The sequence below is a fragment of the Aotus nancymaae genome, unplaced genomic scaffold (assembly GCF_030222135.1).
Source record: "Aotus nancymaae isolate 86718 unplaced genomic scaffold, 86718_ANA_hifiasm-v0.15.2.pri h1tg000062l, whole genome shotgun sequence".
NCBI classification, from domain to species: Eukaryota; Metazoa; Chordata; class Mammalia; order Primates; family Aotidae; genus Aotus; species Aotus nancymaae.
Window position 1 is genome coordinate 232,915 of NW_026988476.1, and position 14,219 is coordinate 247,133.

Here is a 14,219-nt window from a genome sequence, read left to right on the forward strand (position 1 = left end):
TGTTAGCTGCCAGCTTCTGGTGGGAACCTGAGCATCAGCACAGTCATGTACCAAGTGGTCATTTAGTCTGTGTTTGTTGAATGAATGCATGAATGTTCACCCCATGTTCTGTTTTCTACCACACAGAAAAGAAGAGTAGCGGGAAGAGTGAGTACCTTCTGCCTGTGGCTCCCAGCAAGCCCACTGCGCCCATCTTCCTGCAGGGCCTCTCTGATCTCAAAGTCATGGATGGAAGCCAGGTCACTATGACAGTCCAAGTGTCAGGTCTGTCTCTGCAGCTCTTTCTCAGGGATTAACATGAAATTGGTCTCGGTTGCGATGGGTATTGTTCCTCGAGGACCTGCTCAGATCGTTGAACCACCAGAAAATCAGATGGGACTTTCAGGCGATGAACCCAAAGAAATGGAGACTCTTGTCCTCTCTTTTCTGCCTTCTCTGGGTAGGATTTTCTGGATTCATGATTAAATGGTCCAGAGAAAGATGATGGCCATATAGCTAGAGCAGTGAGAGATTAATTTGAAAGTCTAGTGTGGCCGGTGTAGCCGGAAGGTTTTGAAGACAGAACCAAATTATGTGAGAACTCAAATCTCGGAAGATGTTCTCAGTTGCTCTATTCAGATTTTAAGGTGAGAGGATAGAGCAGAGGTTCTTCTAAAACAGAGTCAGGGATACAAGAGCAAGTGGTTAGTATCCTGGTCTGAGATACCACAGTGCTTGCTAGAGGTGAGTGAGAGGAGCCCAGAGAAGATCCTGGCACAGCGCTCGTGGCTGAGGAACCAGAGTTTTCCATTGAGTGCATAAGTGGTAGTTGGTCATTGATCAGTGCCTCTGACAGTCTGAAGGTCGCTTTCCTGGTTTCTTAGTGCCCCTTGAGCTGCGTAAGCACAAAAGATGGGCTGTCAGAGAACCTGTGTACTTGCCCTTTTAGGGATGCTCAGATGGACTCCCTGCTCCTGCAGGCCATCCTTTGTTGGTCCTAGGCAGAGGGCTGGGTCCCCTCCCCTGTCCACACTCACTGTGCTACACACTGAGTCCTTGAGTTGAAAGAGACTGGAAGTGCTCTGCACCTGCCCTCCAGGTATTTGATGTCTAACCCAGGGCAGACATGCCATGCGCTCTCCTGAACCTCTCCAGGGCCTGGTATCATACAGCCTGCCTCAGTGGCCTCCTTCAGGGCCCTTGCTCCTCTAAAGTAGAGCCTAATGGCTCAGCTTTTATATCAGAGGAAAGCTTCACAGATGCCCGTGGTTTTATGCTCCAACAGATCCCTAGAAACTGCTCAGAAAAGTAGACTAGTAAAAACTGAAAATGCTATTCAGCAAGAGCCACGTTTGGAAATCGTGCTCAAGCTGGTGCCTGTCTTTACCCTGGGATGACATTTGTGCGATAGCAAAACGAAATGCTATGTGAGGTCTCTTTCTGCTGAAAATTTGCAAGGGAGTTACCATTGCCTAGATCTGGGTGCACCATATGAAGCAGCACAGAGCAGAAAACACATTCAGTTTCGACCCAGGAGTCCGGTTACCACTTAGGATTATCAAGCAGCTTGAATTCTGATTTTAAAAACTATTGTTCCTGATGATGAACCCTTTCTGTTTCATCTCTGAAATCATATTTTTGTGTCTGGGTTCTTAGTATTTTCCCCAAATCTTATGTTAAATAATTCTGATGAACATGTATGGAGTGTTTCCTTTGTGCCAGATGCTCTAATCTGCTGTCCTAATGGGCTGCTAAGGGTGATTTGATTGACTCATTTTTTTCCTCCCAAGAAACGCATGAGGTAGATCCTGTTAGAATTCCTATTTTACGGATGGCGAAGGTGAAGCATAGAGAGTTGTTGGAGTGTTTCATACAATATCACTGTATTAAGTGCAGAGTTGCTGCATGGCCAGGGAAGGACCAGTCCTTCCTATTAGGGATAGGACCTATTCCCCTAACCAGTCCCCCTTCCCCTCCTCCTGGTTCAGGGAATCCACCCGCTGAAGTCATCTGGCTGCACAACGGGAATGAGATCCAAGAGTCAGAGGACTTCCACTTTGAACAAAGAGGCACTCAGCACAGCCTTTGTATCCAGGAAGTGTTCCCAGAGGACACGGGCACATACACCTGTGAGGCCTGGAACAGCGCTGGAGAGGTCCGCACCGAGGCCGTGCTCACGGTACAAGGTGAGGCTGACCTGCTCAGTGTGAGTGGGAAGGAGGTGCGGCTGCAGCCTCTCCAAAAGTGATTTGAAGGCAAGGAAATCACATGAGCCTACTTCGTTCCCACTGTGCTGGGAAGCCTCTGCTCCCTCAGTCCCACCCCAGCCCCAGAGGCCAGCTCCCTGTCCAACATCACAAGCTCTGGCGGAGTGGGGCTGCCCTTCCCAGCTTTCTTAAGTCCCTGCCCTCTCTGGGTTACTGGTGCCAGGCTGCATAGAGTACTAAGAGGGAAATCTGTAATACACTTAACAATCTGGCAGCAGTAGCTTTTGAGGTAAGTTATGGGCTTAACAGGGTCCTTGCCATTAGATAATATATTTAAGAGGAGAAGCAAGTTAGGCACACATGAAGTGAGCGGCCACCTTTAGTCACACACATGGGATGCATGTCATTAGCACCTGGATTGGTGCCCCTGGGCCTTCTGGGCTACCTCCCCTTACTTTGGATATACAGTCATGTAATATCCTCCGAGAGTGTCTCCAAGATAGATTTGCAATGAGAAGGATGTGCTGCATTTATGTATCCAATCGCAGTGATTTCTGGACAAGCTGTTACTTGGGTGACATGCTGTCTTCCCACCCTTCACCACCATGGAGAATTGAGTGGACACTGCCTGCTGAGGGGCCTCCCTGTTTAGCTCTGCCCTTTGCCACCTTCCAGAGCCTCACGATGGCACCCAGCCCTGGTTCATCAGTAAGCCTCGCTCGGTCACAGCCTCCCTGGGCCAGAGTGTCCTCATCTCCTGCGCCATAGCTGGTGACCCCTTTCCTACCGTGCACTGGCTGCGAGATGGCAAAGCCCTCTCCAAAGACACTGGCCACTTCGAGGTGCTTCAGAATGAGGATGTGTTCACCCTGGTTCTAAAGAACGTGCAGCCCTGGCATGCCGGCCGATACGAGATCCTGCTCAAGTGAGTCTGCATGTCCTGCCAGCCTCCCTTAACCCTTCCTTCCAAATTCCTAGCTCCCTTAACCCAAGTCTGAGAAGCCAGAAGAAGCGCAAACCCATGTGGGGCTTGGACTTCCAGGTAAAGCAAGTGCAGGCTCGGTGCTGCTCACCAACTTTTGCTTCTACTTCAGTATAGCAAGTGTCCATTGAGGACCTTCCCTTTTGAGCTCAGTTACCCAGAATCTTCTGTCTTGTTACATCTTTGTTCCCCTGTTATGTGGCCTATGGTGAGTATGAAGGAAGGAGGAATGGATTAAAGTTGGAAAAGCAGGGGGGTAGAGAGAATGTGTGTGTTACCTATTGCTGTGTAACAAATTGCCCTGAAACTTAGCAGCTTGAAACGACATTTATCATCTCCCAGCTGGGAATTTGGAAGCAGCTTAGCTGGATGATTTTGAAGTTGCAGTCAAGCTGTCAGCAGGGGCTTCAGTCTCTGAAAGCTTGACTGACATTGGAGGACCCGCTTCCAAGTTTCACTCCCATGACTGTGGCAGGAGGACTTGGCTCCTCACTGGCTGTTGGTGGGGGGACTCGACTCTTCACAGGCTGTTGTTGGTGGGGCCTCAGCTCCTCCCTGGCTGTTGGCAGGGGGGTCTCAGCTCCTCACGGGTTGTTGTCCGGGTGGGGGACTCGGCTTCTCACTGGCTGTTGGTCAGAGGACTCGACTCCTCACTGGCTGTTGGTGGGCGTTGGGGGTTGGGGGGGCCTCGGGTCCTCACTGGCTGTTGGCAGGGGGTGGAGGACTCGGCTCCTCACTGGCTGTTGGCGGGCGTTGGGGGTTGGGGGGGCCTCGGCTCCTCACTGGCTGTTAGTGGGAGGACTCAGCTCCTCGCCCTGTGGACCTCTCCGTGGGGCTGCTTGAGTGTCTTTACCGCATGGCAGCTGGCTTCCTCAGAGCTAGTGATCCAAGAGGGAGCCCAGCTCGGAGCTTGCAGTGTCTTCTAAGACCTACTCTTGGAAGCCACACGCCATCACTTCTGAGTTCGTTAGAGTGAGTCACTAAGTACAGCCCATTCTCAAGGGGAGGTAAATTCAGTTCCACCTCTTAGAGAGAAGAATTTGCAGACATTTTTAAACCACCACAGGAAGTTAACTTTTCAATGGGGAAAGTATTACTTTTTTCTCACCTTTTCAAGGTCTTGCCAGGTGACATGGGAAGATCAGCTCCATGAAGCACACTGCTACATTCCCAGGCCTTGAACAGTGTCTAACCCATAGTCCACATTTGGTAGCTATTTATTAAAGGAATGTGCTTCAGAAATGCTCTTTTACCTTGAAAATACTCTGTCTCTTAAAATTCTATGCCAACCGTGGACTAATGGAGACAGGATGCCTTCTGTGGGTCCTGGGGTTGGTGTAAGCATCAAAGGAGAGCATCTGTCTGCCCCTCACCTATTCTACAAATAGAGGTCGTGTCACATCCTGAGGATGGTTAGAGCTGTCCTGGCCTGGGTGCCTGACCACTTTGCAAGGGGCTTTTTCTCCTGTACTTTACCATAGAGCTGTCCTGGCCTGGGTGCCTGACCACTTTGCAAGGGGCTTTTTCTCCTGTACTTTACCATAGAGCTGTCCTGGCCTGGGTGCCTGACCACTTTGCAAGGGGCTTTTTCTCCTGTACTTTACCATAGAGCTGTCCTGGCCTGGGTGCCTGACCACTTTGCAAGGGGCTTTTTCTCCTGTACTTTACCATCTCCCCATACTGAGCCCATATGGTCACAGCTCTGAGCTACAAATAGGCTCTAGAGCTAAATGCCAAGGCTGCCGTAAAAACCGATATGTACCCCATCCCCTTAGGTCCTTTGTGACCATGTTATGCTTGTATCAGTTATCTTTTGCTGCATAACAAACCACCCAAATTCTTAAAAACAATTAAAAATAGCTAGTTGGTTTTTTTTAAAGCAGTTTTATTATTTCTTAGGAATCTTTGGGTCTCCTAGAAAGTTCTGCTGATTTAGGCAAGGCTAATCTAAGCTGAGCTGAATGACATGCCTATTGTGGTCAGCTGATGGGATGCTGGCCAGCTGCTGGTCACCCTACTATTATTAGCAGTATGCTCAGAACACATCAACTGCCTTTGCCTTATGCTTGAACTGGTTATTACTCCAAAATGGAGAGAAGGTGCATGCTTACTCCCTAGGTCAGTACAAAGAAGAAACTGGTGATGGGTGATGATCTCGTCTGTATAGAAGGAGTAGCACGTTGAGATAATACTTATGTTACTCAAGCCAGACATCCTATGGGTGATGAGCTGGTTGTGGGATTTTGATGGGAAAGGAAGGCTGAGTCTTGGCCAATGAGTCTTGGCCAAGGCTTAGCTGTTGAGTAGGCCAAGCAAGAAAGGGTGGGGTGGGGGCAGAGACAAGCAAAAGGCTGTGGGAAGTTTGCCAGGCCAGAGAGGAGGCGTGCACCAGGAGGTCAGTAGCAGACTGTCTGGGGCCAGCTGGGGACAGTCATAAAATTTAGACTGTCCCAGCTGAAAGGGGCTTCAGAAGTTATCTAGCCTCATCGTCATTTCATAATGGGGGAAACTGAGGTCTCAGGGTCATGGACTTGCTCGTAGCCACCCAAAGGCAAGTAACAGAGCCCAAGTTCAAGTCCTCATTTTTTGACTTAAATCAGATGTTCTTTCATCCTGTATGGCTGTGTGTGGGGAGTTTCTCTCCAGTGCACAGGGAACCGGAAGGACCAGGGAAACCACACCAGATCCTCCATCTGTGCAGCCCTTGCCTCTTTTTCTTCCCCAAAGTCCAGCCTCTTCCTTCCTTTGGGAGGCCACTGCCTTGGCCTTAGCTTTGTCCCCAGCTGAGAAGCAGCAACTCAGTGGAGAGTTTCCTGAGGGTATGACCTCGCTCCTCCAGCAGTATAGACCCAGGGCAGGTGCCTTTCGAGGGAAATGACTGGATGGCCGGGAGGAAGCTGGGGGTCCGGTGTGCAGGGGCAGTGGGTGGGCAGATCCTGCCTGTCCCTGCTAGGGCTGTGAGGCAGGTATGGGTGAGTAGTTTCTGCCTCTCTTCCCTTCCCAGCTCTTGTCTACTGTACCAAAAGCGGAAATGACAAAAAGCTCAAAATTCCAGCTGTAATACTTGAAAAAATTGATACTTGCCAGGAAATTAGTTCTTTAAACTGATTTTTACATATAAAACCCGTCAAAGAGGTAAATGATTCAGGGTAGGACAGGATCCAAGGCTTCGTAACCAAAGAGCAGAGCTCTTATTCAGGGCTTTTAAGTAAGCAGAGGCAAAAGGACTCTTTGTGAAAGGTTCAACACATAGGATGATAGCCCCGTATGCTCTGTGACAGTTCCTGGGATGCGGCCTAATCTTCAGCCCCAGCCCTGATTGTGTAACTGGGTGTGTGCAGATGTCAAAGATAGCCCCAAGACCCTGTTCCAGCAGCTTAGGTGATCTGACATGTGGGTCCCAGGCAGAAAGCCACTATGAACTTTATAGGTGCAGATGAACCCATGGTTTGCCTTAAAGGCCCAGCAGAGATTTAAGTATGTGGCTGTAGGAACAGTTACCACTAGATCACCCCCGCCACCGGATGATCCACTTAATGGGTCAGCCTTGGTATCCCAAGTCCTCCACCTTCTTCTGACCCCTTAGACTGATGGATGCCACAGGGTAAGTCCCGGGGTGGATTGGACAGAAGCCCTCAAGAGACTTATCTGAGTCTGTGCTCTCCACCTGAGCACAGGTCATGGAAAGTGACAGAAGCCCCTACCTGCCCTTACAATGGGGGGAGATGGCTTATTCCAACTCGGGGAACAGGGCTGGCTACCGCCAAAACCTCTGAGGAGTCCAGCTGGGGTAGAGCAGCCATCTGGGCAGTGTCTGCTCCTGATGTTTGCATCTGGGCTGTGTTCTACTGGTGATAGGAGGAAACTCCACTGAGGAGATGGTGAAAGGGTTGCCAGGCAAACACAGCCCTTGGGCATCTCATCTTCCTGCTCCATGTCAACCCAGGCACTACAAGGCTGTGCTTAAAAGTAGGAAAAGAGTGGCCTGACACTGGCCAGCAGCCTGGCAGAAGCAGGGTGACCTCACATGGTTATTCTGCAAGCTCACCCAAAGCCTATAAGCATTTTTGAGTGTTGAGAGCCTGGGGTGCACTGAGGACCTCTTAGTCTTCCCAAGGCCTGGAACCCATGAGGTTTCTAATTGCAGTTTGTTGAGCAAAGGAACACCCTGAACTCAAAATTCTCCAGACATGAGACTCCCTCCGCCTTGAATCTGTGCCTTCTGAGAGCCTGAGTGTTGAGGAGGGTGGCTGGGAGAGGACAGGCTATGGGAGGCATAGCCGGGGAGGAGAGGGGAGTGAAAGAGCTACGGCAGCCAGGAAGGCACCTGCACCAGCACAGCCTGGGACAGCGTGAGGGAGCTGAGGAGAAGGACAAAGGAGGGGAGCCCAGCAGGTGAGAGGAGAGCTGGACAATAGCAACAATTGATTTCTTCTTGCTTTAAATGAGTGCCAGCACCCAAAGGTGGGCAGCGCCCCAGAGCCCCTGAGAATCCTGTACCAAGCCATGGGCTGCCGGTATCCATCCACTGGGAGGGAGGCCAGGAAGAGTGAGCAGGAGACCCACACATGCCAGCAGAATGTACAGGAATGCATGCTCAGACGCCCGTCCACGCGGGTATAACTCATATGTGCACATATTCCCAAACACGGACCTGTAGGTACAGGTACCCACCAGCTAGACCAGTGAATGTGTGCATCACGTGAATGGTTGATATATACATATGTGCGTGGACACACAAATATCCCAGACAAAATTTGTACTGCTAAGCACAGTAGGGTGGGGTGCAAAGGTCATAGGGTCACAGGTCCCAACCCCTCCCCCCACTAGCAAGCTCTGTGAGTTTAGGCAAATTATTTAATCTTGACCTTTAGTATTATTATTTTTTAATAGAGGTGGGGTTTTCCTGTGTTTCCCAGACTCGTATCAAACCCGTGAACTCAAGCAGTCCTCCCACTTCAGCCTCCCAAAGTGTTGGGATTACAGGCGTGAGCCACTGTGCCCGGACTACTTCACCTTTATAAGCCTCATTTTTTTTTTTACCTTACAAAAACAGTGCTAACTCTAATCTCACAGAGCTGTCCTAAGATTAAATGAGATGGCTCATGTAAAGAATCTGTCACAGAGCTTGGCACATCTGCTGTTGGGTCTGAGTGCTAGTGAGACAGCACTTCCAGGGGCATGAGTGGGAGCTCTGTTGTTAGAGACCCTGAGGGTCCCACCCCAGAGCCCCCTTTCCTTATCTTTAAATTGGGCATGGCAGTACTCTATACCTCTCTGACATGCTGTGGATATCAAGAAAGAACTGGGGGCGGGCGTCATGAAAGCTGGAGGGTGCTGTATGAAATGCAGTTGTTATAACCATCACAAGTTGCCTCTGGCTCTCAGACCTGCCCCCACCCCTTCCCCTTGCCTGAGCAGAATCTTCTTGGCTGATCAGAGCTCAGAAATGCCAGCAGGTGGCAGCCTTATGGAGTTGGAGGGACGATCTGCTGCAAATCCACTGTGCTGCAGCCAGGCAGGGTACAGCCCCTCCCTGAGCAGAGGGCCTGAGCTTCTGTGCACCAGCAGAAGACTGAGCGGGTTTATGGACCTGAAGAATCCAGAGCCCTCCCAACCTGAAGGAAGAAGAGAAAGGGCCACTCATGTGGGAAAACACTTGCTAGGTTTTTAACACAGAAAGTTCTGATCTCAGAGCATTATCAATGAGTGGGTATTAAGGGCGCTTCCATTCCTGTGCAGGAGAGGGAAAGGAACTACCTCTGTGTTAAGGGAGCATGGAGTCAGTCAAGGTCACTGGGCAAGGCCATCACCAGAGGCTACCTGTCTAGACCTAGCTGCTCCATCACAGTCCCCAGCAGGATTAGCCTTTCTCCTTCTCCTTTTATTGGCTGGTTGGTTGGTTGATTGATTGATTATATTATATACTTACAGAAAAGTGTTCCTACTTCTGGATGTCTGCCTTATCGGTTGTCCAGAGATTCTATTTTCTTCTTCTTCTTTTTAAATAAGAACCGAGAAAATAAAGGGTGACCACAGAGTGAGAGGGTCCTGCCCTAAATCTATGTCTGGGGTGAATGTCACAGCCAAGCTGGTGACTTCCATCTTCCCCGGTGGCCAGCAGCCTGTGATCAAGTCCACACTGAACAGGCCCTTTGCCCAGAGTACCTCTTGATCTTTATTGATCTTTGGAATTCCTCAGGAACCGGGTTGGCGAATGCAGTTGCCAGGTGTCACTAATGCTACAGAACAGTCCTGCCAAAGCCCTTCCGAGGTAAGTGCCTCCAGGAGCTGCCCCACCTGGCCGTGCCCCCATCCCCACCTTCCTCCTGGCCCTCACAGCCCCAGCCCAGCAGCACTAGATTGTTTGTGTCCTGCAGATGAGGCTGCCAAAGCCAGAAGGGAGAGATTGGAAGGGGAATGAGGGAGGGAGAGCAGGGGAAGGAGGGGGTGATTTTTTTTTTTTGTACACACCCTTATAAGGCTACTGAAGTCATTACCGATGTAATAAACCAACTAAGCAAGCGAGCGCCTCTCACCAATGTTCCCTTCTATAAACACAGCCTGGCTGCGGCCCCCCCTCCCCTCCCGCTCCCCTCTACCCTCCCAGCCTCAGGGATTTGCTCTCCCCTGACGTTTTCTTTCTTACCCAGCCCCTTTTCCTCCTGCTACTTTCCTTTTTCCCTTCACTGGCTGCAGGGGGAGGGAGCCTGCCAGCTGTGAGGGCCTCTGTGGTGGAGGAGTTGGTGCTGATAGTGGTGGTGGTGACCACTATGGGACCCTGAGGCCTGGCTGGCCAGCAAGAGGGCAGGGTTGGCCAGAGGAGGAAGACGGCGAGGACGTGCGAGGGGTGCTGAAGAGGCTCGTGGAGACGAGGCAGCACACTGAGGAGGCGATCCGCCAGCAGGAGGTGGAGCAGCTGGACTTCCGAGACCTCCTGGGGAAGAAGGTGAGTACCAAGACCCTATCGGAAGACGACCTGAAGGAGATCCCAGCTGAGCAGATGGATTTCCGTGCCAACCTGCAGCGGCAAGTGAAGCCAAAGACTGTGTCCGAGGAAGAGAGGAAGGTGCACAGTCCCCAGCAGGTCGATTTCCGCTCTGTCCTGGCCAAGAAGGGGACTCCCAAGGCCCCTGTGCCTGAGAAGGTGCCACCGCCAAAATCTGCCACTCCGGATTTTCGCTCAGTGCTGGGTGGCAAGAAGAAATTACCAGCAGAGAATGGTGGCAGCAGTGCTGAGACCTTGAATGCCAAGGCAGTGGAAAGTTCCAAGCCCCTGAGCAGTGCACAGCCCTCAGGGCCCTTGAAACCCATGGGCAGTGCCAAGCCTGCTGAGACCCCGAAGCCTATGGGCAGTGCCAAGCCTACCGAGACCCCGAAGCCCACAGGCAATGCCAAGCCTGCCGAGACCCCGAAGCCCATGGGCAATGCCAAGCCTGCTGAGACCCCGAAGCCCACGGGCAATGCCAAGCCTGCTGAGACCCCGAAGCCCATGGGCAATGCCATGCCTGCTGAGACCCCGAAGCCCACAGGCAATGCCAAGCCTGCCGAGACCCCGAAGCCCACAGGCAATGCCAAGCCTGCTGAGACCCCAAAGTCCATGGGCAATGCCATGCCTGCTGAGACCGCAAAGCCCATGAGCAATGCCCAGCCTGATGAGACCCTGACATCCACTAGCAAAGAAGAACTCAAGAAAGATGTTAAGAATGATGTGAACTACAAGAGAGGGCACATAGGGACCACAGATGATGAAAAAAGATCAGAGAGCCAGGGGGCAGCCCCAGCCTTCCAGAAGAAGCTGCAAGATGTTCGTGTGGCAGAGGGTGAGAAGCTGCTGCTCCAGTGCCAGGTGTCTTCTGACCCCCCAGCCACCATCACCTGGACACTGAATGGAAAGACCCTAAAGACCACCAAGTTCATCATCCTCTCCCAAGAAGGTAAATGAGTGTGGGGGTTGGGGAAGAAGGGGCCACTGTGCCAGGGCCACTGCTAGCTCATGGAGCCTTGGTCTCACTGCCCCTGTTAGCAGCCCATACCCTGGGTGGGAGTGCCTGCTCACTCAAGGATAGGTCCCCTGCTTACGGTCCCTGGGTAAATACACCATGGCTGGGGCTAAGGGCTGGGATCCTGGTCTTTGTGGCACATGCCCACATCTCGGTGTCTGTCTGGCTGAGCCCTCTCATGGCACCCCCATCTGTGGCTCCCCAGAGGAGACCTGAGCCTGAGTTGATTCCCAGCTCCGGCATGGAGAGGGCTCTGTTCACAGGCTTGGAGGTGGGGGACAGGGAGGCTGGAGCCAGGAGGAGCTCTGAGTCAGGAGCTGTTTAGAGCAGCGTCTTGGGTTTGGGGAAGGATGTACAGTGATCAGGTGGCACGGAGCTCTGAGTTGGGGTCAACAATAACTTAAGTCTTGATAGCATAGTGGGTTTGAAGGGATCTGTGGGGAAAGCCAAAATCCTAAAACAGCCCCTACAGCACACACTCATGGGCAGACAGAGCTGCTCGCTTCCTAATTTGGATGAGACTTTTGTTTGCTGGTATTTCACATTCTTGGATGGTGGGGAGAGGAGGGGGGCCCCAAATCCTTCCATCTGTGTGGACTTTTGGGGTCTGGAGTTTTCAGATGGGCCAGTTTATACTTGGAGAAGAGATGGGGGTGACACAGGAGTATTTTCTCTGGACCCTCAATTTGGTTTGAAGTGCTTTTGTAAATCCCAAGTCTGGGTGGGAGCTCCAAAGCCGGCCAACCTCCACGCCCCACTCTGGCGGCTGGTGGAGGGATAGGTTGCCAGGGCAGAATAGAGTCCTGCCTGAGCTGATGCTGGTGGCTCTAGCCAGGGCAGGGTACAAAGAAGCTCCCAGAAAGTGACATTTCACCCTTGAGGGGCAGAGGGCAGCCACAGAAGAGGCTGGAGTGGGCAGGTCCTGTCAAATCCAAGTCAGCTGAGGCGTCAGAGTGCTCTCCCCGTGGGCAGCTCCCCTCACCGTCCCCTGGCAGCACTCTCCCCACTCCCTCACCTTCTAGCGCTGCCTGCCTTCCCCTCACAAGTGGGAATGGAGCATTTGAAGATGGCAGAATCCCTCTCAGCTCCCAGTAAGGGTCTGTCTTCCCTCTACATCTTGGACAGCACATCTGGAGCCGCAGAGCATGTTGAATCTCAGCGCTGAAGGAGTGAAGGGGACACTGGCTGGCAGAGAGAAAAGTGTGTTAGTTTCTGCTGATGTGTTGACGCAGTAACTTTTCCATGTGGATGTCCTCAGATTGGCAGGATCCTCCAGAAGTCAAATCCCCCATCCCCCACCTCTGCTGGCTCAGCCCGCCTCTGCTGAGGGATAGGGATTATTGGGCTGGGGTGAGATGTCCAGAGGAGTGGATGCCACAGCCTGTCCTGCCACCCCTGTGGGACTCCCACTTGGAAAGTTCTTGGTAAAACTGATCAGAAACCTTGACTGGGAGCATTTCCCAGGTCACCCTGTGGTGATCTCTTGGAGCAGGATGCAGGGTGGCGTCCACCATCCTCAGGACATGTGCAGCCACACAGGCCTGCACAATGGGAGGTCTGTGGCTGCTCCGGCCTCAGGAAAACTGAGGTTAAGTCTGCTAGGGGCAGTTGCTCTTGAGCTTGCATGGGGTTTAAACCCAGAGCCATCAACAGCTACTTACAAACAATTCACTCAACTAAACGATGCAAGGAAGACGGCAGGCCTGGTCTCAGAAACCCTTCTGAGCCGAAGGTCTTCTTGTGCCCTGAGTGCCTGGAGTATGTTTTCCCTGCTGGTCCCTGAGTGGCCTAGAGACATTAGCCACTCCAACCTCCCTTCCCATGGAAACTGTCCCAGAGGGAACAGTTCAGATCTAGAGCAGCAGCAGAAGAAATGATCCAAGAAAGGCTGCACACAGAGGAGAGAGACCAGGAGCAGTGGGAAGGGATTCCAGAGAGAGCCCCAAATCACACTGTAAGACAGCTTCTAAATATTTTAAGTTTTTGTTTAAAGAATAGCTGACATCTGTTGAACACTACATGCTAGACACTATCTTAGGCATCTTAAACTTTTCACCCATTTAATCCTCCCAACGACCACTATACTGTCCACCTAACAGAGAAGTTACGTACCTTTCCAAATGGAACGTACTGGGGGTAACAGAGCTAGGATTTGAAGTCAGGTGGCTGAGTTCCCTTGCCTAGACCACTGTGCTATATGACCTCTTAGTTAATTCCTATTATTCTGTGAGAATACTGGTGGCAGCTGAGAATTTGTCTACCAACAGAAGATACTAATGACTATTTACTTCTCACTCTTGTTAACAATTGTCCAAAGGTTGAAACACTGACGGTGCCACCAGCCTTGCCGGGTTTCTGGTATTTTCCCTGCAGTGGTGGAAGCAGACCTCGAAATGAGCCTGTTTTGCTTCCATACAGGAGAGTGTGTTGTCTCAAAAATTAGCCCCATCTTCTGTCTCCTCACTCACCAAGACTTCAAGAGCCTGGTGTATTGTTAAGGGAAAACTTATCTTAAGGCCTTGTCTATCAGTCACCACTTGAGCAGGTCCCTCCACAGGGATTAGAGCAATCTGAGAGATGGAGTGGGTCTTCTCCTCTCAATAGATCTGGAAAGAGAAGACACACTTACAGTGGTAAAACTGTTAGAGCCAAGTGCTGACAAGTGCTTTGAGTGTGTCGGGAGGAGCTGCTGGAAGTGGAAAGAGAGGGAGCTGAGTGCTGGACTTAGATCTAAGCCCTGAAGGCAGGCCAGAGGGGATGGGCTTCCAGGCGGGGGCCCACAGCAGCAGAGGCATCCTGCTAACAGCTTGTTCTGGGCTGGAGAGGACGGCATGGCCCCAGTTTCATCCTATCTCCTGCCAAACAACTCCAGTCTTAAGGCAGTAGGGAATCATGCAAGATTTTGGAATGACAAGCACTGTACATGAAGCTCAGTTTAGGGGTTTTGGTGGAGTCTGTGCCCAGAAGAGAAATACAGAGCCCACCGAAGAGGTCAGGGAGGAAGACAGCGAGGCCTAGACTAGCATAATAGCCAGGACCACAGACAGG

The 14,219-nt window shown here is 51.6% G+C and overlaps 1 protein-coding gene across 3 annotated transcripts in view; it reads left to right on the forward strand.

The window, feature by feature from the left end:
- MYLK (myosin light chain kinase) overlaps positions 1-14,219 on the forward strand; it is a 200,250-nt gene that overhangs the window by 95,080 nt on the left and 90,951 nt on the right. For all 3 annotated transcript variants that reach the window (XM_021673967.2, XM_012476200.3, XM_064365754.1), the window contains 5 exons: positions 127-264; positions 1,968-2,165; positions 2,862-3,111; positions 9,371-9,442; positions 9,868-11,105. In XM_021673967.2, coding sequence (XP_021529642.2) covers positions 127-264; positions 1,968-2,165; positions 2,862-3,111; positions 9,371-9,442; positions 9,868-11,105 — 1,896 coding nt within the window. The remainder of the gene's footprint in view (positions 1-126; positions 265-1,967; positions 2,166-2,861; positions 3,112-9,370; positions 9,443-9,867; positions 11,106-14,219) is intronic.